The 22959-nt window shown below is 46.7% G+C and overlaps 9 protein-coding genes and 3 non-coding genes across 12 annotated transcripts; 5 read left to right on the forward strand and 7 right to left on the reverse strand.

Annotated features, from left to right (window-relative positions):
• Positions 1–802: 802 nt before the first annotated feature.
• AGABI2DRAFT_t142 lies at positions 803–898 on the reverse strand. Its single transcript has one exon. It is a non-coding gene; the product is annotated as a tRNA-Lys (tRNA).
• A 175-nt stretch (positions 899–1073) lies between these two features.
• AGABI2DRAFT_195264 (hypothetical protein) lies at positions 1074–2562 on the reverse strand. Its single transcript, XM_006455924.1, has 8 exons — positions 2408–2562; positions 2337–2349; positions 2207–2283; positions 2104–2155; positions 1912–2054; positions 1776–1854; positions 1390–1722; positions 1074–1330 (listed from the first exon to the last, which is right to left on the reverse strand). The coding sequence occupies exons 1-8, from the start codon at positions 2489–2491 to the stop codon at positions 1107–1109; spliced, it is 1005 nt and encodes a 334-aa protein (XP_006455987.1). The 5' UTR covers positions 2492–2562; the 3' UTR covers positions 1074–1106.
• Positions 2563–4922: 2360 nt separating this feature from the next.
• Positions 4923–6636, reverse strand: AGABI2DRAFT_195265 (hypothetical protein). Its single transcript, XM_006455925.1, has 5 exons — positions 6437–6636; positions 5880–6385; positions 5394–5825; positions 5265–5330; positions 4923–5204 (listed from the first exon to the last, which is right to left on the reverse strand). Exons 1-5 carry the CDS (start codon positions 6517–6519, stop codon positions 5092–5094), a joined length of 1200 nt encoding a protein of 399 aa, XP_006455988.1. The 5' UTR covers positions 6520–6636; the 3' UTR covers positions 4923–5091.
• A 659-nt stretch (positions 6637–7295) lies between these two features.
• Positions 7296–7564, reverse strand: AGABI2DRAFT_195266 (hypothetical protein; the record flags this gene model as incomplete). The annotated part of the gene is made up of 1 exon (XM_006455926.1): positions 7296–7564. A coding segment is annotated over one exon (268 nt), but the record flags the coding sequence as incomplete, so codon positions are not given.
• Positions 7565–7907: 343 nt separating this feature from the next.
• AGABI2DRAFT_195267 (hypothetical protein) lies at positions 7908–8959 on the forward strand. Its single transcript, XM_006455927.1, has one exon. The coding sequence runs from the start codon at positions 8220–8222 to the stop codon at positions 8394–8396; it is 177 nt and encodes a 58-aa protein (XP_006455990.1). The 5' UTR covers positions 7908–8219; the 3' UTR covers positions 8397–8959.
• Positions 8960–9880: 921 nt separating this feature from the next.
• Positions 9881–10899, reverse strand: AGABI2DRAFT_227659 (hypothetical protein). Its single transcript, XM_006455928.1, has 4 exons — positions 10695–10899; positions 10536–10634; positions 10373–10482; positions 9881–10315 (listed from the first exon to the last, which is right to left on the reverse strand). The coding sequence occupies exons 1-4, from the start codon at positions 10882–10884 to the stop codon at positions 9965–9967; spliced, it is 750 nt and encodes a 249-aa protein (XP_006455991.1). The 5' UTR covers positions 10885–10899; the 3' UTR covers positions 9881–9964.
• An 82-nt stretch (positions 10900–10981) lies between these two features.
• AGABI2DRAFT_t141 lies at positions 10982–11069 on the reverse strand. The gene has a single exon. It is a non-coding gene; the product is annotated as a tRNA-Asp (tRNA).
• A 287-nt stretch (positions 11070–11356) lies between these two features.
• Positions 11357–12068, forward strand: AGABI2DRAFT_121897 (hypothetical protein; the record flags this gene model as incomplete). The annotated part of the gene is made up of 3 exons (XM_006455929.1): positions 11357–11554; positions 11645–11721; positions 11792–12068. 3 exons carry the CDS (start codon positions 11357–11359, stop codon positions 12066–12068), a joined length of 552 nt encoding a protein of 183 aa, XP_006455992.1.
• A 544-nt stretch (positions 12069–12612) lies between these two features.
• AGABI2DRAFT_180798 (hypothetical protein) lies at positions 12613–15235 on the forward strand (the record flags this gene model as incomplete). Its single annotated transcript, XM_006455930.1, has 4 exons — positions 12613–12835; positions 12884–13231; positions 13287–13707; positions 13759–15235. 4 exons carry the CDS (start codon positions 12613–12615, stop codon positions 15086–15088), a joined length of 2322 nt encoding a protein of 773 aa, XP_006455993.1. The 3' UTR covers positions 15089–15235.
• A 205-nt stretch (positions 15236–15440) lies between these two features.
• On the reverse strand, positions 15441–18122 carry AGABI2DRAFT_210664 (hypothetical protein; the record flags this gene model as incomplete). The annotated part of the gene is made up of 11 exons (XM_006455931.1): positions 17909–18122; positions 17723–17847; positions 17536–17671; positions 17372–17472; positions 17190–17314; positions 17065–17132; positions 16891–17006; positions 16580–16839; positions 16372–16523; positions 15864–16305; positions 15441–15804 (listed from the first exon to the last, which is right to left on the reverse strand). The coding sequence occupies exons 1-11, from the start codon at positions 18027–18029 to the stop codon at positions 15441–15443; spliced, it is 2010 nt and encodes a 669-aa protein (XP_006455994.1). The 5' UTR covers positions 18030–18122.
• Positions 18123–18191: 69 nt separating this feature from the next.
• Positions 18192–18276, forward strand: AGABI2DRAFT_t125. Its single transcript has one exon. It is a non-coding gene; the product is annotated as a tRNA-Asp (tRNA).
• Positions 18277–20684: 2408 nt separating this feature from the next.
• AGABI2DRAFT_77433 (hypothetical protein) lies at positions 20685–21399 on the forward strand (the record flags this gene model as incomplete). The annotated part of the gene is made up of 3 exons (XM_006455932.1): positions 20685–20875; positions 20948–21052; positions 21114–21399. Coding segments are annotated over 3 exons (582 nt in total), but the record flags the coding sequence as incomplete, so codon positions are not given.
• Between the last annotated feature and the right edge of the window lie 1560 nt (positions 21400–22959).

A 22959-nucleotide genomic window follows, 5' to 3' on the forward strand; every position in this document is an offset into this window, starting at 1 on the left:
CAACTCGCCGTCATCAAGGTTCGTTGATTACCCTGTCAAATCTGTGCTCATCTTCGTCTTTCATCTTCTGCACATGTCATAGAATGATACACCGAGGACAGAGACGATACCCGAGGCATTATCCTGCCATTGATATTCGGTTGTCAAACATCTGACATCCACTCTGCCCACCTTTTCTACCGCTGCGGCTAACTCGGACGCTTGATCTACTTCCGGTGTACTGTGTTTGTGTTTATTTCAATACGGCTTTAGCATTCGCCACGACTGCCACGGAAAGAAAGGATATTTTGAGGCTCCTGGGGCTTGAATCCTGAACATGGGAATAATCAAGGTCCTGAACCATTGGTCCATGGGAACATATCAAGCAGGCACCTCATGATCAGCAATATAGAGACTGCGATTACAAGACTGGGTAAGATATTTTGGTTCCGAACGGGGGATAACGAAAAAGAGAATGTGAGTCCAAGAGTTAGAATTGGATGCTACGATCAAGTGGTTGAACTAATTATGTGATAGGCAATGGCCAGTTGCTCACAATTTGTTCCGGGCTCCGTGCAATATAAATTAAACGCAGACTTGAATGAAGTTCACTTTTCTTGTCCTTCTACGTGGTATCTTGCTAGGAATCAGTGAGGATTGCACTAGGTAAGTGACTGAAGACTATTCAAGGAATTTGATTTGCAGTATCAAGCTTTAATATGCATTAATTGGCCGAAGCCTCGACGCATAATTGGACACAAATTGGACAGTTCACGTAGGTAAAAATTAGTCCATAACAAAAAGGTCGTCGTGGAAGATAGACAGCCCACCGCGGGACTCGAACCCGCAACTTTCAGATAACTACACAGCACAGCAGTGCCTAAAAGTCTGACGCTCTGACCAATTGAGCTAGGCGGGCTGATGATACTTCTTCATCCCAACGGCGCTCGCATCCAACAATTAGCTAAAGAAACTTGAACGAGCAGTCCACTTGCGCAGAAAAATCCATCGGATGGCTCTTGGAACATAGAGACATGGTTCCAGACTCAAAACTAAATCAGCAGACCTGACGAAATGACGAACTCACGCTACAGTTGGGTTGGAAGATAAATAATTTTTAGGGGTAATCAAACTCGATGTAATAGATTACTGGCAGAAGGGGCAAGACCGACCTCACACTTCTCTATATTGACTGGCGCTGACCCAGAAGAGGATTCTAGGGTGGTGATCGGGGTCGAAGAAGAAGAACCAAGCTCACCAAACCAGTCTGGAAGTTGAGGGGCTCTAGTGCTGTTAAAAGTTGAGGACCTCACAAGGTGGACGCGGACAGCAATGAGAACGAAAACAATGCCTCAAATGGAGAAGTTGAGCTTTACTAGGAGATACCAGGGATTACGTGCATTGTCTCACCTATACTCGGAATTACGGCCGATTGAACGATGAATTGGGCATTGTGCTTCATCGGGTAGAGGATTAGAAGAACCATGATCTGGAAGGTGTAGATCGCCGCACTCTCGATGAAAATTCGGAGGATATTAATCAGGCTGAGGCGTGTCGATGTGTCAATGACACCACTGGCAGTAGATATACGATGTTGAGTCCAAATTTTGAAAGCGATTAGACCGGTTGTGATAATATTTTGGGCGAATACCAGCGGGTAGATGGTCGCCATCCAAGACATGACGGTATCGAAACTTGCCATCCCAAAGTGCGTAAACCAAACGAGGAGCATGATATTCACGACTTGAAGGAAGGTGGATAAGACGAATACAAGCAAGATAATAATAAGAACTTACCGAATTCGAAAATTAAGAGAATCAAAGGAAGGAGGATTACGAGAAAGTTGTAGTGCCAAACTATCCAGCAACGGTATATCTGATGAGTTATAAATTCTCACTTCCACCCAAGGTTATTGATTCGTGAAATACTTACGACGAGCATGTCTCCCAACCACGTCATAATACAAAGCATCGAACTGTGTGCGACGGTTTCCCATCGACGAAAGTCCATGAAGTATAGTGCAGGAGGCTCCAGACGATATACGAATGCGGTAAGCAAGCGGTGAAGTCCCAACACTACACAAATCAGCGATGGCAATCCCAGGAAACTCGCATACCCGCTTACCGATGTGTGCAGTAGAGACAATGTACATCAGGAATGTGGCGACAAGGAAAACCTATTCTTTACAGTTGGTTGGTCGAGCAGCAAGAGAAAAATAGACTCTTACATTAGCAGACACAATATTCTCCCTTCGTTTCTTCAGCATAATATATGCAGCCTCAATGTAAAGGCATGTATAGATGCCTGAAGCCCTCTAAGATCACGGATTTGAAGCGAATCAATATTGATTGTCGCACCATAGAGAAGGACCTAGAGAATCATTTGAAGGGTCGGTTAGTGCGCTAGGAATCAGGTCAACAAAACGCACCTCAGTCCAGGCGGCAACCAAGTGCGCCGTCTCAGGAGGGAACACACCAGGCGAGACCGGGGCTATTTCCGTGGACGATGGCATTCGGCGGGGCCCATCAACGTTCCAACCCTTAAGTGTTTGAACAATGAGCTGGAGAAGAGAATGAGAACCAGTGGATTCAGGTGGAAGCTGGACATGTTTCCCCTTTCCTCTTCTAATTGAGGGTCTCAGTACCCCGAGAACCGATGTAGCTTGATTAGTCAATGCAGCTTGGCGCAAAGCCGGCATGGAAGGCAACTACCTCAAAGGGGCAACATATCAAGATTTCATTCAACCTTGTTCTCACGTATTTGAAGTACTTACGTTCGCTTTTTACCTGCTTGCTTCTACTTGCACAACTCCAAAGGCCGGCAATCAGGTAGTAAACTTCCAGGGGGACAGTACCGCCGTCAGACTGGCTATAAACAAGAACTGGGAAATCAAAAGCTGGTCTAATGTTCACAGTTCACACCGTTTCGTCAGATGTCAATCGATGGCGGGTTTTCAGGTTTGCGGTAGGGCCGATATCTCGATATCTATTTTTAGCTGCTCTAAAACATCCGAGTTTTTTTCCGTCGTGGGTGTGTATAGGTGTGTATTGACTTGAACCCTATTGTTTTTTCTTGGGAGTTCGGGACCCATAACCGCCCTGTACAGCTCATGAAAATACATATACAACATGAAAAAGTCATAATTAATACATACCGATATGTTTAATCCCGCGAAGCACTTTGTGAACCTTCTCCTGGCCCAACTTCAGGTTCATTCAACGAAGACCTTAATTACTTGTGGTGTTAACGTCAACCCCATGTCAATCCACGTCAACTACTTTTTCGATAGTATCTCGGCAAATCTTTGACCAAAGTTACGAACTTGAAGTGAACCAAGGTAAGTTTGAGGTAAGCTAGGATCCCTCGATATCGTGTGTATACCAATAAATGATGGTTCCGATATTTCTCCCCTCACTGGGGTCATACGATCCGGAAAAATGACGACAAGCTTTGAAGGGCACTTCTTCTTTCCGAGGTAAATATATTGGACCAACACTGTCAGCTCTCTCCCAAAGAATGTTTCTGCACTTGAATTGAATCAGCATAATTCGAGCTGTATCAACTTGAGCTGGGATGGAACAGAGCTCGCTGAGAAAGGGGGATAATTTCCTTTACTTTTCTTCTAACATTACGAGACAGACACAACCTGCCATATGAGTGTTGAATATTCAATGCCATGCCGCCGAGAGGAATCATCATCTTTAGACTGAAGTCTCCGGGGTGCATGATCCATAGGCCATAGACTGGAAATCACCCACATCAGGATCATCTATTGTAGAAATCGAGAAGCAAGTTGAAAAGCTAAACTCATCTCCCTACATTGTAGCTAGCAGTGTTCAGAGTCCAGACACGCATAGTAGTATCTGACTGACAATTCTTCCCTCCCATCTCGTATTCGGGGAGCCCATAGGGATTATAGTTTCAAACTTGTACATATAACCGAGACATTCCCGGTTTTCTTCATCGATCTTGCCACGCCACCTCTTGTCATGCTCTAGGCATGTGTACATTGTGTAAGTAAGATATGTAAGAAAGCTTTGCTGGCAGCAGAGCCTAGCGGTCATCTAGGAGTTGCATATTAAGGACAACCCTTGGCTGGGGCACCGAGGTCGTGGCTCAGCGCTCAGGTGCGTGAATGTATGAACGTTTGGTACTAACCAGACTCCACTGGCAAATTAAAAAGGACAACATATTTTTCGTAATACTCTTCACGTATGTTCCTCATGATCAGGTACCCGCTGGTTTCCGATTTGGCTAGGAGGTCCGTAATATTGGACCCCGATCACGACGTTTGGCTTGACAATTTTTATGGCATAAGGCTAATACAATACGAGCGCCATCAATTTCAATTCATATCCTCCTAGTCAACAGCGCATCTCTTGAGGCGGGATGCTCTCAGGCCAGCGGTACTCAACACTCACATGATTTTCTTGTGGACCCCCAGAAACCTCGGATGTTGCACGCTACACTGCAGAGCACACTTCCGGGTTAAAAGAGTCACCGAATACCGCTTCTGCCACGCTCGTCTAGCCTGAGAGGCCCTCAGGACAAGAAGTAGTTAACTTTATCATGACATGAGACATACTACACTATATCTGGAACTCAGCGCGCTCCGAAGGCATCTGCAATGTGCATATTCGATCGATAACTCAATGAGACAAACGCGTTCTGCCGTAGACATGAATGTGATATCCAGTGCTGTATTTCCATCGATCTCGCCGCTATTCGTACGAGAGCCGATTTGTTGCAGGGAATTAGTTCAGGGAGTTGACTTAACCAGCCGCCTGTAAAATTTTGGGTGCCTACGTCGAAAATCAATAGATGCCATTGACAACCGGCAAGTAGCGAAGACCTTGTAGCGAAGAATCGGGATATACTGAGGCTGGAATAGCATCCAGGTCGAAGGAAGAAATCCCTGTTCACGCCCGTAGAAGCACCCTAGTTGAAGAATAGGATCCGTTATCACTACTTCCGGATAGCAGCATTGTGGAGACCTATTGTAATACAAAAACTGTATTTTGTATCCTGTCGCCTGATGCCACTGCGTCATCTTGTTATACAGGCCCACAGGCCCATACACCCATACATCTTACTCCAGAAATACCGAAGACTTCATTCGGCAAGTTCAACCAGGCACTCCGCAAACGGATCCAAAGTAATGATACGGAACATGCCTCGCTTCCCCCACTCACTCCCAGGACCAAATTCCCTCTGCCAAGATCGACCTAATAACACCATAAATTGTGAACAATGGTCGCCTCATCAAGATCATCGTCGGTACTCACTAAGACAACACTCCCAAGCATACAGTTCTACTTTCCATCCACGTTTCAAAGCCGTCCGTACAGCGCCTTTCGAGGAAACAAGATTTGTCAGAAAGATCAACGATAGTAATTGAAAGTAGAAATACATACCGAGAAATCCATCTTCGTTGAATTGACCAACATTACCGTCACCAGTAGCGAGTATGATAGTAGCACCCTCAGGTATGTTATCAGGAGCCGTGATCGCCAAATGTAGTTTCAATTGCAAAAGTTCATCCACTCCTTGTTCACGATATTTAACACGTGCTGTTGTCCCGAGTTGCTGACCCGAATTCGATGACACGACAGCAGCACCTGTATCACCGGAGGTCGGGTGCGCATGTGTCTTGTGTGAAGCTTTTGAAGGGCTTAAATTTCGTTTCGTAGGACTACCATGATGAATGCCTTTATCCTTCGTTTTTTCCAGCCGATCGGCACCGTCACCTAGATCTGGTACGCGCTGGAATACCTTCACTTCATAGCCCAACCGTTCAATACTCTCCATCGATTGATAGAGTGGCTTAGAGGCGGCAACAACACGACCTGACACAAACGTGAATATGTGAGACAACTGAGAGAGATTAATTGGAAACATACGACTGATTGGTCTTCCTCTCTCCAAGATCATAGCAAGGGCGGCGTGCCACATATGCCATCGAAGATGAACCTTCGTCTCTTGACTCTTTTTCTTCTTTTTCTTCTCTCCGACCACTTTGAACCCGTGTCCTTCATTCTCGAATCCGGGAATGGGCTGGACTTCATTGTCATCCTCGTCTTCGTCATTATCTCCTGACTGCATGTATCCATCCACATCAGAGTTTATGTCTCTGACGTTTCTACTCCCCGTATTACGTTTAGCGGGCGACGTTGAAGGTAATGAACGGGACAAGTTGGCTGTTGCAAACGAAGGAAGAGGTATCGAAGAGTTTGGATCCGGTATTGTTATCCCACCTTTTGTTTTTGATATCGGAAGTGGCCGCGAGTTTGTACTAGCAGACCCAGCAGTTATCTGTGTTGAATGCGCGGCTGCCGACTTGACAGGTAATGAAAGGTTTTTCGGCCTGCGCTTGAGGTGATTCAAGAATCCGATTAGGATGTTGGAGCTAATTACCATTATTAGATCATAGCAAGAAAGCAAAGAGAAACTGACGCACTGGTCTATGAAAACATGCACCAAAGTATCCTTCTTGCCTGGTGGGTCCCCTCTCGGATCAGGATCCTCCTCTCCTAAGTCCATCTTCCGTAGGTCACTGTTCGCCAAGCTACCATAGTCAAGCGAAGAGTCATCTAACGATATCGCTCTTGTACCCTTCTTCTTCTTCTTCCCCTCCTTGATTGGGGTCCCAGCAGTATCGGGTGGAGAATGGCCACGCAACTTCCCAACAACATTCTCTAAAAGTTCTTCCTCTCCAGGAAAGAGCTTTTGCAGCAATTGCGCCAACGCAACCAATCTAGCACGTTTACTCCGTACGAATCCGCCTTTCCCAATCGGCCAACCACTTATAGCGAGGCTATTGGAGAACTCAGACTCTTCCGCAAAACGTAAGTTCCCTTTCTTCTTCTGAGTTCCCGGAAAGGAGAACGACGACGGTATAGTCGACTTTTTCACAAGACCAGAACTTGACGAATTGACATTTTCCTCAGGCGAACTGTCGATTACACCAACTTCCGCATGTAAATCTGGTACTGAACACGATTTCGAAGGAAGCGTGACAGGTAGTTTTCTCTTCTTCGCTTTCTTCTTCTTCTTCTCTCTCTTTTTATCATTTGATAATGTGTCAGCAATGACGGTTTTGCTTTGATCATCCCCACGAATAAGTTTATTTCCTGCTTCTGCTTCTTCATCTTCCGTGTCCTCATCTTCATCTTCGATACTCGAGTCCACCTTCCCTTCCCCTAGTCCATGCGTGGATTTGTATAAACCCTCATTCTGATTCACTTCCTTGGACTTTCGGACTCTTCTTCCATATTTGTCGATATATAGATGAACAACGCTACCACCAAGATCCGGATATCTATCGCGACCAGGACCCTTATTCTTTACTTCTTCTTCTTTTTCTGCTCCTTCATCCTCAACGTCACCCTCTTCGTCATCGATGGAGCCTTGTTTATCTGATGAGGAGGTATATGGATATGCACGAGCGTGCGATGTAGTCGCTCCGTCATATCGACTTCTCGAGGATCCCACAGTCGCGGGTACATGTGCTTGAGTAGATGTAGACGCATTTAAATGCGTGAGAGGTTGTGAATGAGGGTCATGGGAATAGTCATTAGATAGATTAGACGAGGAAGTGGATATGTTGATATTCCCGAGCCCGTCAGGGCGTTTCAAGATAGTTATAGGTTTAAATATATTTGATGCAGTTGAAGAAGTAGAGTTTGGATTTCTCTTCTTATGGACTTTCTTTGGCGTCGTGTTGGCAGAGTTCATGAAGACAACATTTTCGTTCGTAGAGTAAGGATTGTTGTGTGAAGATGATGCTTGTGGTCGATAACTAGTGGAATTTGTACTAGATGCTTCATTGTGGATAGATAGGGATTCGGTGGTGGCAGAGCTTGACTTAAACTGGCTGTTGCGTTGAAATTCTGACATTCTGGTATCAGTCACTGCACTAATTGGATATCCGAAAGAATAAAGAAAAAATGGGCATTATCGAAAGGCGAAGATACAAGTAGAAGCCCAATACTGTTTACTTCTTCTCATGAATGAAAGAGCCATAAAGCAAAAGCGGGAGGAGCGATAAGGGGATCAAAGAAACGGAAAATAATCACCAATAGCATATTTCTTCTCATTCTCCCGATGACCGACCATCTCGTCACGCTCCGCCTCTCTTAAAGACAAGTTTGGACTCCGATGTGATTCATGTTCGATGAGAGCATTGAGTCTTGCCCGTTCTGCAGCCATGAACTCCAGAGCCGCATCAAGAAATCCCAGAGATGGTTGTCCATGACAAGGTTCTCCCTCCACAGAGAGCAAATGGTGGTTTTGTCGTGAAGGCGTCGCTTGTGTATCATCAAGAAAGTCGCTTCGAGGTTGTTGGTCACGATGGCCCGAAGGAAAAGGAGGATATTGAGTACTATACACCATTGGGGATTCCATTGAAGGGTGTATAGAATTTGCGGTAGCTGCGGATCGGGAGGTCGTGGTGGAGGTCGTGGTGGTGGTGGTGGTAGGTGATAAGGCAGAGGCGGGTGCGCCGGGAAATATCATACTGTGTGATGGTGTCATGGAGTGACTCGACAAAGTACCCGGTGATTCAGAGCGCGGAGTTGCAATTTCCTGTTGGGTGAATAATGCACTGGACATTGTATTTGAAGACGGCGGCGGTTCTTCCGTGGCAGCCGACGCCGATGAGTTATCATCGATGACTGAACGAGTCTGACGGTGGTGGGCGTGGTCGGATATTTCCACTCGCGTTGGCTCAGTTGGGGAAGAGTGTGGCTGTGCCGGGATTTCTAATCGTGGCCAAAGAAAGTCTCTTGCTGGTTGATCCGTTGAGGATGGTGATGCTACGGCCATTGTCTCTCGATTATAATACGAGTTAATGATATCTGACTCTGCATGCGACGAATTTGAAATCATTCGTCCAGTGAAAGGCCGACGTTGACCCGGAAGAACCGCCGGAGAGGAGGACGTTGGAGTTTCCTGAATAGGAACAATGCTCTGGAAAGCGGGTGATGGGGTTTCTTGGAAAACACTTGATGGAGTACGAAGTGTACTTATCTGTGGTCGGTATGAATCGAGAGATAGGGTGGATGGAGTGGGCCTTGAGCGGAAAATAGGGGTATTGTCGTCCAGAATTTGGTATGAGACGGAGGAGGATGTAACGGAATTGTCACTGATCATGACGGACAGATGGGGTGGTGATGAAGCCGGAGGTGCAGCTGGAGGAGACATTTGCTCGCCCTGCGATCCAGCTACAAGGACAGTCCGCCCTTCATTTGAAGGTGTAGCTCTCGGTTCGAGCATTCCTTCCCCGTCGTCATCAGTAGCAGAACGTAGGCTCGTGGCGTCTGCCTCCGAGGTAATTTCCACCGTCTGTTCACTTTCTGACGCGGGAGACGGGGGTGGGGATGACACATACTCGTCATCCTCAGGTTCCTCCAGCAACGATGGCCTTGCGCGCTCCGTCCGACCAGATGAGGTGGCCGTGCTATTTGCATTGCTGGCCCGTAAATAGGAATTTATCGGAAAGTGATCCCATATGGTACTTCCCTCCACAGGTTCGGAATTTGCATCGCCAAAACCAGGGTAACCTGTGATGGTTGTTGGAGTCGTCCATCTCGTAGATGATGATGTCAACGATGAGAACTGTAGCGGTATGCGGGGTTGAGGTTGGAGGTACCCCCACGCCCGCAGAATGGTCGTGAAAGCGCCCAAATCAGGTTCTTCGTCTGATGTGACGATTTCAGAGCCTGATTGACCTCCTGGTGAGAAGGATTCGGAGAAGAGCGAGGATAGAGGAGAAGTCACTGTCGACGGAGTGGTATCACTCATTGTCTTTGAGAAATTAGTGGATATAGAATAAGGAATAGGAATAGGAATAGAGATAAGGAATGAGGGCTGTTGGTAGAAACTAGAAACGTGGCAAAGGCAAGGCAGCCCAGAAGTTGCAGGTGGGCGAAACACTTCGATTGCGGGTCAAGCTATGGCGTAAGTGCTATTCTTAGTCACCAACTATCTACCGCTGCAACACCCTCAACAACGTGGCACCAGCCACGGCTCCGAACATAAACGCGGCAGTCACCTGCGTATTCAGCCATAGGGGCTTCTTCCTATTCGGCCGGGTCTCGAAACTCTTCAGATCGATATAATCATAACCTGCTCGAGAATTATGCGCCGAATTGAGACCCGAAAGTCCATCCAGGCTTTCCAAATTGTTGTCCTTCCAATAACTTTTTAGCCCCTTCTCTGAGGGGGCATCGTTTGTTTCTTCCGCAGCACAATCCATGTTTTGTAGATTAGCCAAGTACGAATGAAGTTTCGTGCGATATCCTGCAAATGAAAAGAAGGGGATGCTGTAGCCACATGACTACACCAACTTTATTATCAGAACCCGAGGGACTTAGCTATTGGACTATGTACATACCGTCGAAACGTGATAAATGTCGACTACGATTATTGAACGAGATCCTGGTTGGCGTTTACTGCCCGAGAGCAGAGCATTGTATTCCGGTGTATCGAATTCATGCACCGTGCCTCACGGGAGTGTTTGTGATGACATCCACAAAGAAGGGCACGGAAACAGTTACCTTTACCATATAGCCGACAGATTCTAGGAGGCCCTTGGAAAGCATTGAACATAACTGTGATTCGACCATTCTCTCTGATATGAGATATAGTCTCGATACCTAAAAGTTAACATTTAATGAATGATCTTCTTCGAAGCCTTAAAAAGCCAGACGACTGACCACTCCCAGTCATGTCTTCATACCAAACTCGGTGAGAATCCACGACATTGAAATTACCGTCGAATATACCCTTGGGAGATACATTGACATGGCCTTCAGGAGACAAAGGAGCTGTCGCAACCCAAAATAGTTTTTGTTCTTTGATCCATGGAATAATAAAATCTGGAATTTCGTCGTAATGTTTGACCATGGATGGTAGTGTGAGAAGCCAAAAGGCAGCGAGGCGTATGACTCCGCTTTCCTATGGAGTTGATAAGGAGACCCTGGATCAATATAGAAAAAAGAAGCTCTCTGTCGGGGAGTCGAACCCCGCTTTCGCGCGGTCATCTGTGACGATATGACAAGCGCGTGTACTAACCGATATACTAACAGAGAACTGATTGAATTCAATCAATCACTGTGACAATCCCGGGTCCCACGGGAAATTTCGTTTTCTATTCGTCACTCACTGGCGGTTCATGAAGGCAAGCGGAAGACGCGGTAATGAAACTGAAAAAACAAGGTGAAAATGGTGCGTTTCTGGTCCTTATCTCGCTTTTGAACCAAGTCTTGACTCGAAGGCGAAATGCAGCTCATGAAGTCGACTCGATGTAGCGGAAGATTCAAGAAGACCCAAGTCCTTCAAAGCTGACAAGCCCTAGACGTCGCCAAAGCTGTCTTCCATGAGCTTTGTGTTGGGAAATACTCTCATAAAAAGGAACTCTTCTGGATTTGCAATCCCGACATTCGAAACCCCTGAGTGGCGGATGCAGTGGAAGAATACTAGGCGTCCCCGTACACCTTTAGACTTCAACTCCATTACGGCTGGCGCGTTTATACACTGTGCTCCAAATGTCGATGACATCGCAACAGGAATGGGGGTGCGTCTACGCTCACAAAGAATACCCCCCGATGGCGATAGTGGTCAGGCAATATTGAAAGACAACCAGCGGCTCTCTTTTTCTGGATAGCTACGATTTATTCGTTCGAGGTTGGGACGCATCCTTTTCTGGCTTTATTCCAACGCTAACATGGATCCATCCGTCCAGTACGCAACCGCTTGCCTCGCGATTGCAAAACGGTTTGAAGTAAATTATGACTGCGAAACTTTTATGCAGAGATGGCGGCCGATATCATTCATGCCATGCTACGACGGATGCTGTTGTATCGGGTCTCATTGGCGAAGACATCTCGTTGACATTTGCTTATCCGAGCACCGTTTCTTTCCTTCCACTGGCAGGCATCTCCAACGTCCTCCTCCCCACAGTTCTTCGGCTTATTGCCGGGCAGATAATTTCAAACTCGTCGCATACAGAGTCAGCTATCATGGACGAACTCGTATCACAGTCGAGAGACCATGGCCGGGTCACCACCATCTCAACGGTCCCCACATAGCTACGTTCCTCCTCGATTGAGCGGACGCGACTGGAAGTATCCGGCCACCACCGTCAAACTCCCTCACTCATCAATGATATCCATCGACGTCGGCTATCATAGGAGATCCGCCGCCATCCTCAAGTAGAATATCCTGCGCATTATTCACTCAACAGGAAACAAAACTCTATGCGCTGATTCTCCAGCTGCCTCGTCGAGTCAATCTATGACACCATCACATAACGCATATTCCCCGGCACATCCGCATTGACTACGCCCACCTTCACTACAGCCACCGCTCCAGCAATTTGAACTATACGTTCTTCTATGAAGTCTCAATTATGCACAATACTTAATATTCTTCTTTTTCCTCGAGCCATCGTGACCGATATAAAACGGGCAAGCGGGATCGGTCATATACTCTGGGTATTAACGAATTGAAAGAGTTTCGCTGTTCCTTCACTTTCATTTTGTGCAAGTGAGATCCTCGTGGGCAGTTTAGTCAGCCTCTCCAATGTTTGTGAAATCCGAGACCTCTGCTGTTCCACTTTACTCAACATCCAACATGATCGATCCATTATACGCTTGGAAGGGCGAATATGTCGGTGAGACCGAGGAATTGTTGAAAACTGCCATATCTTCGATGTACAAGGAATCCTTGGAGGGACAGAAAGCTTGGAAAAATTTCTGTGCCATATTTCAAGGATCAGGCACAGGAAAATCGCGCTTGGTCGACAAACTTGCAGAGTCTGTCTTCACAATCCCACTTGTATTGAGACCCACTCAAGGTAGGCGACGTGCCTGCCTTTCTTGATCTGATTCTGAAAATTCTCTAGATAGAGGTCATCCACCTGGAGATACGGGTGGCCCCTACCCGCCACATGTCTTTTTTAGCAAAGAATATCCCTGCGAAAAGTATGAGTCAGTAGATCGAATAACTCGCCGTTACCTCCTCTTCATGTTGAAGACGATTTCGTTTGCCCGTGACTGGATCAATGATTATCTCAAGGCGGGACATGGGGCTGCAAATATTGCAGCAGACTGGCGAAAGTATCTTGGTCCTCCTCGCAGCCCCAACCGCGAAAGTATGCACGCAAAGGCGTGTGATCGTTCTATCCCAGAAGAGTTTGAAGATATTTTCTCCATTCCGGAGGATGCATTCATTGAAGTTATTGCCAAACGAGGTGTGCTAATGTTTTGGTGATGGGAAAACTTTCATCACTAATGGCTCTTTTGCAGTGGAGAGGTTTATAAAAACTGTTTCCCAAAACATCAGTCACGATACTGAGAGTAATCCTTCAATCGTATTTTACTTTGACGAAGCGCAGCATCTCATTGAAAACACGGTGACAAGAAGGGGACAAACGAAGCGCACAGCTTATCAATGCCTCTGCAGAGCCTTCACGTACATGTACCGGGCACCTGTCTTTGGACTCTTCATCGGGGCGTACTCGCAATTGTGTGAATTCACACCCGCTCCAAACTATTGGTCGTCCCGCCCGTTTACGCCTTTGCTGGATGAACGTGATGATAATATCAACGCTCCTTTCGTTGAGCTTCCTTTTGACTTGTGGAAGGAGCCGAATATTGTGACTGAAGGAACCCACACTGCTGAAGACATCTGTTCATTGAAATTCATGGCGCGCTTTGGCCGACCTTTGTGAGTATGTATCACTTCGACCTCAGCGTTACTCTGAGTTATGTGTTACAGGTTTTGGACATTGACAGACATTAGGGGCGAGTATACCGCAATGTTAACGGCAGAGTCCAAACTGAGGCTGAAGTCTCTGTATGATATATGTGATATATATAATCCAGAAGGTGCCATCATATTCATGGAGCTCATTCCTCTTCTTGCGGCTCGCGTCGACTTCACTTTGGAATCAAATCGAACGGAAGCCATTCACCTCGACAAGCTTCTTGTCACCAATGCTATGCGTACCGTATACTCCGTTCCACAGCATCGACAATATCTCTGCAGTGGCTATCCATCCGAACCGTTCCTCGCAGAAGCCGCCGCTCGCATGTTGTTCAAACATTTCCATTCTGACCTTATGGAAATCAAGGTACTCATAACAAAATATGAGGATGATGTACCATCTGCAGTCAAACGTTGGTTCAGCCAGGGGCTCATTGATCAAGGAAGAAGAGAGTCTTTGGTCGCGAGAGTACTTTGTACTCTGGCCCATGACATTGCAATCTTGAAGATGGTGGGGAGGTGCGATCGAAAAATCTCCTTCAGCGAGATGGTTCCTGTCATCAAATTTCTAAAAGCCCTCATTGGGGAAGACCTTATCAACGATGTCCTAGCCGCGCGGCCGGCAAATTTGAAAGGCGATCCACTCAAAGATGTATTCAAAAACGCCTATGTCCATTTCACGCAGTTCTCCAAGGCAAGCAACAAGTTTACTATCACTGAAGAAACTGCCTACCTGCTTTTCACGAGAGGTGCTGCTATTCAAGGCTATGGGAAATTACCCGCCGAGGATCTTGTCTTGCCTATCTGGATTTGTGGTGATGATGATGCCGGTAATCCTGATCGGTGGCATATGACTGCCATGTTCATTCAAGTGGGAAATGACTCGGTTTTCAACGAGGAGCAGTTCGAGTCATTCACACAAACTGAGGGCGACAAACGCCCATATATCACCATGGCCATGCATCTAGTAGGAACTCCAGAGAAAGACCAAGTCCCACCGCATTCCGAGTCGGCCACGACCCAATTCCCTCCTCGCACCAGCTCGGCGCATCCGCGTTACGAAATATCCCTCGAGGGATGTTCAAGTAGCGTTTACAATGTCATCAGCGAAAAAAGTGAATCTTCCTACTCTACTCTTCTGGCGGATAGAGGTATGCTGCCCGAGCATCCTCGAGGGGGCAAGTTCCTCGCTGCGACCAAACGGATGAAACCTTTCTGGGAACCTGAATCGTTTGACTGGGCGAACATGAATTCTGAGGGTCGCTCCCAGGCTGCAAGAGATAACGAAGATCTTGATGAGAGAGACGTTACAATGGATGATAGTGACGAGAATGAGAATTAGGACCGGTATGTTTACGAAGTTGCTTCCCCTGAAAAGATGGCGACGAGCACCGATGACTGAAAAATGTGGCGTAAGGGCGTACAAAGGGACGTCTTCAATAGCTATTACTATCCCAAAGTTTATGTATTGTATCAATTCTATTTCTTTTCCAAAACAGAACCAAAAACGTGTAACAAAAGAGGTCATTATAACAAATACTAAATTAAACTAAGTGTGAACACTACGTGCACAAAAGAGATAAAGGGAGAAAAGGGGAGGGGGGGAGGGAACGTGCGCATACAGACAGAAAAACGAACGAACACAAAACACCCAGTTCCCAAAAAATCAAAAATCAAAAAAAACGCGCCAAACTTCAATCGTCAATGACGATAACATCGTCCATCATCTGATCATTCGCACCATCCAACAACACAAGTCCATCCTCATCCAACCTCCTCTTCTTACTCGGACTTCCCTGAACAATAGAATGTTCTCTCTTCCTCGACAGTTTCAGCCCCTCACGCACCGTAGGACCAGCAGTGGCGGTGAATGGACGAGAAGGTCTTCGAGGTGTAGGATCAATTTCAATAACCCCCTGCTCATCCTCCTTGAAAGTTTCTTTCGTACTTGGTGGTGGCGTTGAAGGTACAGTGGGTAATGCGGGCTTGACTCGGTGAGGTGGACAAGGTAAGGGATCAGGAAGGATGAATGCAGATTCACCAGCAGGATGATCAGACCTAAACAATTTTCTTTCAGTGTCATGTAATAGCTGACGAGTAGTAAGAAGTATACTCACGGTAGCGGGCATATATTCACAGAAATAGTTCCCCGTTCACCATCTTCATCCACAATCGTCAAAAACGAGCCTCTTGTCACATTCAGGCTCTCCAAAGTCCTATCATTATTATCATCCCAATCTGGGTCGCTCAAAACTCGCTTGTCTTCATAAACGCTGACCTCCCTTTCATCGTCACCCAACAGGCCTTTAACAACCTCTCCCAAAGTTGCTCTGGCAGGATCACATTGCAAAACCGCGAATGTGTCCCGACAGATACCACACTTGGGATTGGGTCCACTCAAGGTGACAGAGCTCAAAGGGACAGATGGTTTGAATTGAAGGTGGACATTGCGAATCTTATGATAGGATTTGCGAAGGAAGTGAAGAGCTTGAAGGACAATGAGACCGGATACGATGGCATTCGTGGTAGCGATTGCAGGAATGATATTACCCGCCATCTCTGCATAAAACTTCCACAGTCAAAAAACTGACTAAAGAAACATATGACGTGGCAAGCCCAACTGACCTTTGACCTCCCATCTCGTCTTCTCTTCAATTCCATAAGCCACTGAGCGCAAGTTTGAAGATGCAGTAACAAAATCGAGAGTATTCTCATCGTCCTTGTCAAACGGGATTGTGTCTTCGCCGTTCTGCAATCGCAAGGCAAGCGAGTTCGTGCTGGATATGACAAACTATGTTAGTGCTCGAAAATCCAGAAATAAAAGCACCCCAACCTCGAAATGAACAGGTCAAGGTTATCCCGAAGAGAGAGCTTTCGCTGGTCTTTCAACATTGTCTGGCCACTATCACCGTTGGGAGTATCCGTTGATGGTGTAGACACGAAGCCATTTTCTGTTGTGACGCCATTCGCATTCGGAGCGTGTTGGACAAAAGTGCCAGCCATAATGGCGTCGAAGTCTAAGGGTGTGGGGGGTTGTCTATTTTTCCACATATCTGCCATGATCAACAAATTGCGAACGTCGGCATTAAAAACCTAGATGAATCCTTGTGAAATTGAGTTGTGAGAAAGGGTTTCATCACAAACCTTATCAAAGACAGCTTTTGCGACGTCTGTAGAACCGTTAGGTGATGGAGTACGTAGGTCTCGTCGCACAGTTTTGAATGCTTGTGCCTCCTTCCGCAGTGTCTCGATTTCGTTAGCTATGTTCCATGTCCAGTCAAGGCTTGTTCAAAAGCGAGATAAGGACAAGGAACACACCATTTTCGCCTTGCTTTTCAGCTTCATCAAGCTCACCTGTCGCATCTTCGTCTTCACCGAACAGCTGTCTTTATAAAACTGAGTGAGAAATAGATGATAGTAATGAAGCAAGGGAGACATCGAACCCCATGAGATAACTCTTGCTCCAAACGATACAATGGATGGGTTGACTGGGCGTTGAGCGGATGGTACACACGGGAAATGTTTTTGGTGTTGGCTTAGGGACACAGTCGAAACATTCTGATCGGTCCTGCGTCACAATATGTGAATATATATGCGGCGAAATAAAGGTGTACGCGCAGCGCACCTTGAGCAAGGGCTGGACTTGACCCAGATATCCAGCAGTACCGGACTCCACCAAGGGAATTTCCGCTGCCATACACATTTTGTTGACGTGCCGGCGAGCATCTGGAAAATCAGGTCGTTAATTCCAGGCGCAGGTCGGATTTCGCGCAAATTAAAGAGGCTCACCGAGGTTGTCGAGTGCGTTGAGTACGATGTCAAATTGCTTGAACCACTGTACATCGTAGTACGGTTCTTTGATGTTTCCGTAAATGGGATTGATCTTGACGTGAGGATTGAATGCAGCCGCAGTATGTGCAGCAATCTAACACGCAGGGCTTGAGGACAGGGCGAGAATAGCGTATAGAAGGCATACTAGTGCTTTACTCTGCTTTACATCCTTTTTCCTGAACAGAAACTGGCGGTTAAGGTTGGACAAGTCGATAGTATCGAGATCGAGAAGGGTGATGTCCCCAAAACCAGTGAGAACGACGTTCTTGACTGCAAAACGACGTGACGTTGAGCTATGAGATGCGGTCTACGAATGAATTGGATGACGAACGGAGTTCACAGCCGATTCCGCCAGCACCGACTAGAAGAACTTTGGTACGAGACAGTTTGTCGTGGAATGCTGGGCCTAAGATTGCTTTTGCGTGGGCGGTCCGTCGCTGAGCCGTCGACATGGTGGTTCGGGGAAGGCAGAGAGACTGGAAAATGAGGATTGCAGCAGGAAAGTGGTTGGCAAGAGCGCGGAGCTCATGACAAGACAATATTAGACGCCGATGGGCTCGGGGTCAATCACACTGCTCGACGTCCTGTTGTCTCTTTTGTCGCCTCTAATCAGTTCTCTGTTAGTATATCGGTTAGTACACGCGCCTGTCATTTGCCATATGACCGCGCGAAAGCGGGGTTCGACTCCCCGACAGAGAGCTCTTTTTATTACCCTAATAAATGCCAGAGCTATTGACTGTCTCATACACCTCGACGACATTCGTGTATTTACGATGTATCAAGAAACAAAAATTCTTTCGAGTTGTCGCACCCTTGTCTCTAGGTGCATATTTTCACTGGATTATACATATACTCCTGTGCCATTTGCTGATCCGCAAATCTATCATCATGACATCCAAAATCATGACGATGGCCCACCGAACCCAGGCAATCCATAATCTATTCCAAAAAATTGGTCTTATAAAAGCGGTGTCGGTGACAAACTGAAAAACCGTGTTCTCGACCGATAAAGACAAATGAATACCCATTCTTAGGTACCGTGGCCTCTGCTCGACTACACTCTATAATGCACTTCATAGCTTATCGGTATTTGGTGTGGAACCAGGATTTGAAATCTGAAGACATGGCAAGTCCGTGTATTCCTATTGGGTGCAAGAGGGTTCAAGAGCTCCTAGAAAAATGGATCAAACACCGTGAGTGCTTGATCCGCGCATTCGCCCAGTTGATTGTAGCAAGGGTCCCGACAGCCAACCCTCGTGATGTCAGGGTCATCGCTGACCCCGGACGAGGAGCGCGACGATGTTCCTCGCATCGATGACGAGCGCTGCCAGACACCATCATCGCCTAGCGAGGCTCGGGATGTCTCTCTGTCGATGCCAAGCAGCCCTCCTCAGGCCGAAGTTACACTGACGGTCGCAGATACTCGCCCGGCAAACCCTACTCTACTTCATCCTCGCCCTCTTCCATCCTTGCCATCTACTCCGCCGTTACTTAAATATTCCCATGAGGCAGAAGATACAAAGACTGTTGATGATAGAGATCCGACTGTTCTCCCTGCACAACCTTTAAATTTGTCCAACCCTCGAACTCGTCAGCCCAGAGCCAGCCTCGACGAAGGTGATCGAACTTCCAGTGGCTTCAGCGACTCTGAGCTACTCTATGCCTCTGCTCCATCATCGCCATTGCGTGTATCCACAGAATCTAACAGCGAAACCGACGATGCTACACCGTTTAGAAAGGGGGCTGCACTCCACGAACTTCTCGAACGCTCAGCAGTAGATGATTCTCGCCCCTCAGGAGTATTCAGGCTCTCCGCGACGATGAACGACTTCGGTGTTGGGGCCTCCACATGGCAGCCGACTGACCGCCACATCCCACCGTCGTCTACTACAAGTGAAACATCGCCTGTCAGCATTGGGCTATCTGAAGGCCATAAAACATATGTTCGCAACATGCTGGCACTCTCCGACGACGTTCCGGGCTTCCCAACACCAGATGCTGAACCTAACTCTTCGGTTTTCCGCGATATCCGGGATCTTCTTCCTTCCTCCAACTCCCGTAATAGTTCCGAGAAATCTCCTGTGGTGGAAATGCCCTCTCCAGGAAATACTAGCTCATCTTCTGAGAATGTGCAGGTTCAAAAATCAATATACCCTCCATTCCCTGAGCCACAGACACCCTTTTGGATAGCTGGAACAGGCTTGCAGTTTGAACCTCTCCGTCCTCATAAAGTTTCTCAGCCTTCGACGTCTTCTATCACTCATAGCAATGGATCATCTCATTCTCTCTCACACCGACCCTTTCCCTCTTTGACGTCTCCGTACTCCTCATCTCGTCATTATCAGGGGTTCAGAGGTGCAGGAGTTACATCAAATGGATCGAGAATACCTCGTTACCTCTCCTATCCCGGTATACCTCTCGGTGCAGCTGCCCCTACACCTCCCGGTTCCTTGTCATCATCGGATTTGCCAACACATCTATCACAGGATCGGCTCGCCTTGCCTTCTCTGCCCTCAGACAAGGATGCAGTTCATCCTCGCGAGTCCAATATCACCGCGACGGTACCCAAATCTGATACGAGTACAAATATAGCTGCGAAGCCGGAATCAAGACCTGTCACCCCTGATAGTCGGAATATCCAACCGACAGCTCCCGCTCCCGAAGTGTCGTTACAACAACCGGAACACGTGCTTGGCGCGAATGCAGAGCACGTTGGTGGAACCGGCACAGTCCGCGAGGTTTCGAAATCAAATCATCCTACCGTGCCGCTTAAAGCAGTAATAACCGACCCCCACGCGGAAGCGGAAGAAGGTTCTCATGATGCTGGTGGAAAGAAATTGGTACGCGATGAGAACAGCGCATCCTCGCCACGAATTCAGTCTCAAAGTCCTCCAACGTGGCGCAGTACAAAGTTCGAATCTCCTGAACACTCATCTCAGTCTAAATCTAACAATCTACCACATGCTTCCGAGCCGCCTTCAGCTCCAAAGTTATCTTCTCCCCCTCGGTCGAGTCCTACACTGCCATCAAGGCATTCTCTATCCGAGTTAACCCATACCCCGGCAGAAAAGAAAGCACAGTACAATGAGATATCCCCTTCGTCTCGAACGCAATATATGAATATGCTTCTTGAATTGGATGATATTCCAATTGTGTATAACCTCGCTGCTTCGTTCTTCACTTGGATTTTATTGGCTGGATTTGTCTTGTTTCCTGGTACATTTACGAGTTTGGAGACCCTCGATTTGGGAGATGGGTTTGGTGCTTTTTTGGTTAATAGGATTGTGAACTTACCATTGTGAGAGTTCTTTTTTGGTTATTTTCTCTTGACGATGATTATCTCTAACACTCATAATCTCATGTGTTTTAGGTTCATCGTGGCGTTCATCTGTACAGGTATCGGTATCATCGGAATGATTTATCTATGGTGGAAATGTACGCAAAATTATATCTGGCTCGTCAATAAAATCTTTCTGTACGAATTATTTCTTTTTTCTATCAACCAAAAGATTCTGAATCCTTAATTTGTTTTCCAGTCCAGGTTTTATGAATGCTCTCGCAGGAGTAATTTCAACTATTGTAAACGTCTATGGTGTCCAGCACGGTGAATTTAACACCACGTCAATTATAACGATTTCGGTGACTGCTGGGACGGGATTGGTACTTGGGATATTTACGTTGTGGTATGGTATTTTCCTTTTGGGAATCGTAAAGAAACGACATGCGAAGGAGGTAGGGATTGAAAAGCCTGCTGGCAAAAATGGTGATGGGGTGCATATTGGTTCTAGAGAGTCAATAGAGAAAAGGGATAATGAGGAATGAATGTAATTATGGATGAATGAATGGATGTCGTGTCATGTACATATATGCTGATTATGATTATAGTTGCTTTTTCCTTTGCACAATTCGCTATTGAAGCAACACATGATCTCTTGCGTCCGCACGAGGACAAGCAATATCCCAAGACACTACCCCGCCAATTCTAATGACAGTTTGATGTTTGTTCCTGTGAGCCAGATAATCAAATAGAGATGAATCGTCTTATGGGGCGTTATTCGGCTCTATGGAGCATACAGGACGTATTGGGCCATACTACCTCGTACTACTTCCGGTACTAATCTTGGCATCATAACCTTTCCAGCACAGTTCTTTCTCATTATGAATGAATTTCGCTCACAGGATAAGATTATATTTCCACCACCACTACGAGACTACACTGTGTTTAAACGATGGCAAGAAGCTGGTTGCGTTTACCGGATCGGACAAGGCTCAGCGTGTTTGGTAGAGGCGGAAGATATACGCGAATTACTCCAATTGTTCTTATATACTTGCTCCCAGACAGGCTGCTGCTCCACAAAAGAACGAGGTGGAAACACAGGTGCGTGGTCCTCGGACGATGCGTATGAGCGAGAGATTTCTGGCCATTTGGAGTGGCCTGGGAGTGGCTCAGATTGAGCTGGTGACCTTGTGATAACATTGTGAGCTTCTGTCGAGAAGACGGAACTTGAGTAGGACCCTGCAGGGTCACAAGGTTTGGACCGATGTTGTGGTACCACCGCTTCTTATGTTTTTTTTTTCGAAACGTAGTGCCAAGACATATCAGGAACATACATACAAAGCTTGACTTGAGTTCTGCCATTTTCTTTCATGTGAAGCTAATTCGCGATGAGGCAAACCAATTTCTTAAATTATTAGAAAGTTAGTTGCGCAAAAACCTCTCTTGCAATGAAACATTTCAGAAAGTGAATCATACCTTCCAGGCGAGAAGGTTTTCGTTGGATCAAAGTAAAGCCCTACTCTTTTTTGAAAACCATAAACGTTGCGGTGAACTTCCTTCCACCGCGGCCGACTCTGCCTCTTCGTGAATCATCCACGGACGTTTACCCTTTGCTCAGTCAAGTGCAGCGCAGCAGCAGCCACTCTTATACAGCGGAAGGGGATGTGGGTCATTGATGATCGGAACGCATAACTTTGCTCGGAGTGACTCGATATTATTGATTAACCCATTCCGACCTAAGGCCTAAGACCTCGCCGAACCGCGGCTTCTGCTGCGCTCTTTCACAACTGACTATTACTTACATTCATTCATATATTGCACGGAAATCTTGCGGTTGTAAATTTCGCGATGAAGACTTCTTTCCTCTAATTGATTTACCCAGACCCTTACCCCAAACCCCTTGATTAAACATAGTGTCATGCAAACGCACGGATCTGTTGTTTGATCATCTTACGACCCGGGTCTAAATCATCTCGCTAACAATTACTATATATCGGTTGCCGACTTGGTCCCAATGGAGTCCCAAGCGGAAAAATGGACGTGGAATTGCTTAGCACTGGTGGAGAGTAACCGCCAAGCGGTTGGCGTGGAAACATTTTACCATA

The sequence above is a fragment of the Agaricus bisporus genome, assembly GCF_000300575.1.
Source record: "Agaricus bisporus var. bisporus H97 unplaced genomic scaffold AGABI2scaffold_12, whole genome shotgun sequence".
Taxonomy (NCBI): domain Eukaryota; kingdom Fungi; phylum Basidiomycota; class Agaricomycetes; order Agaricales; family Agaricaceae; genus Agaricus; species Agaricus bisporus.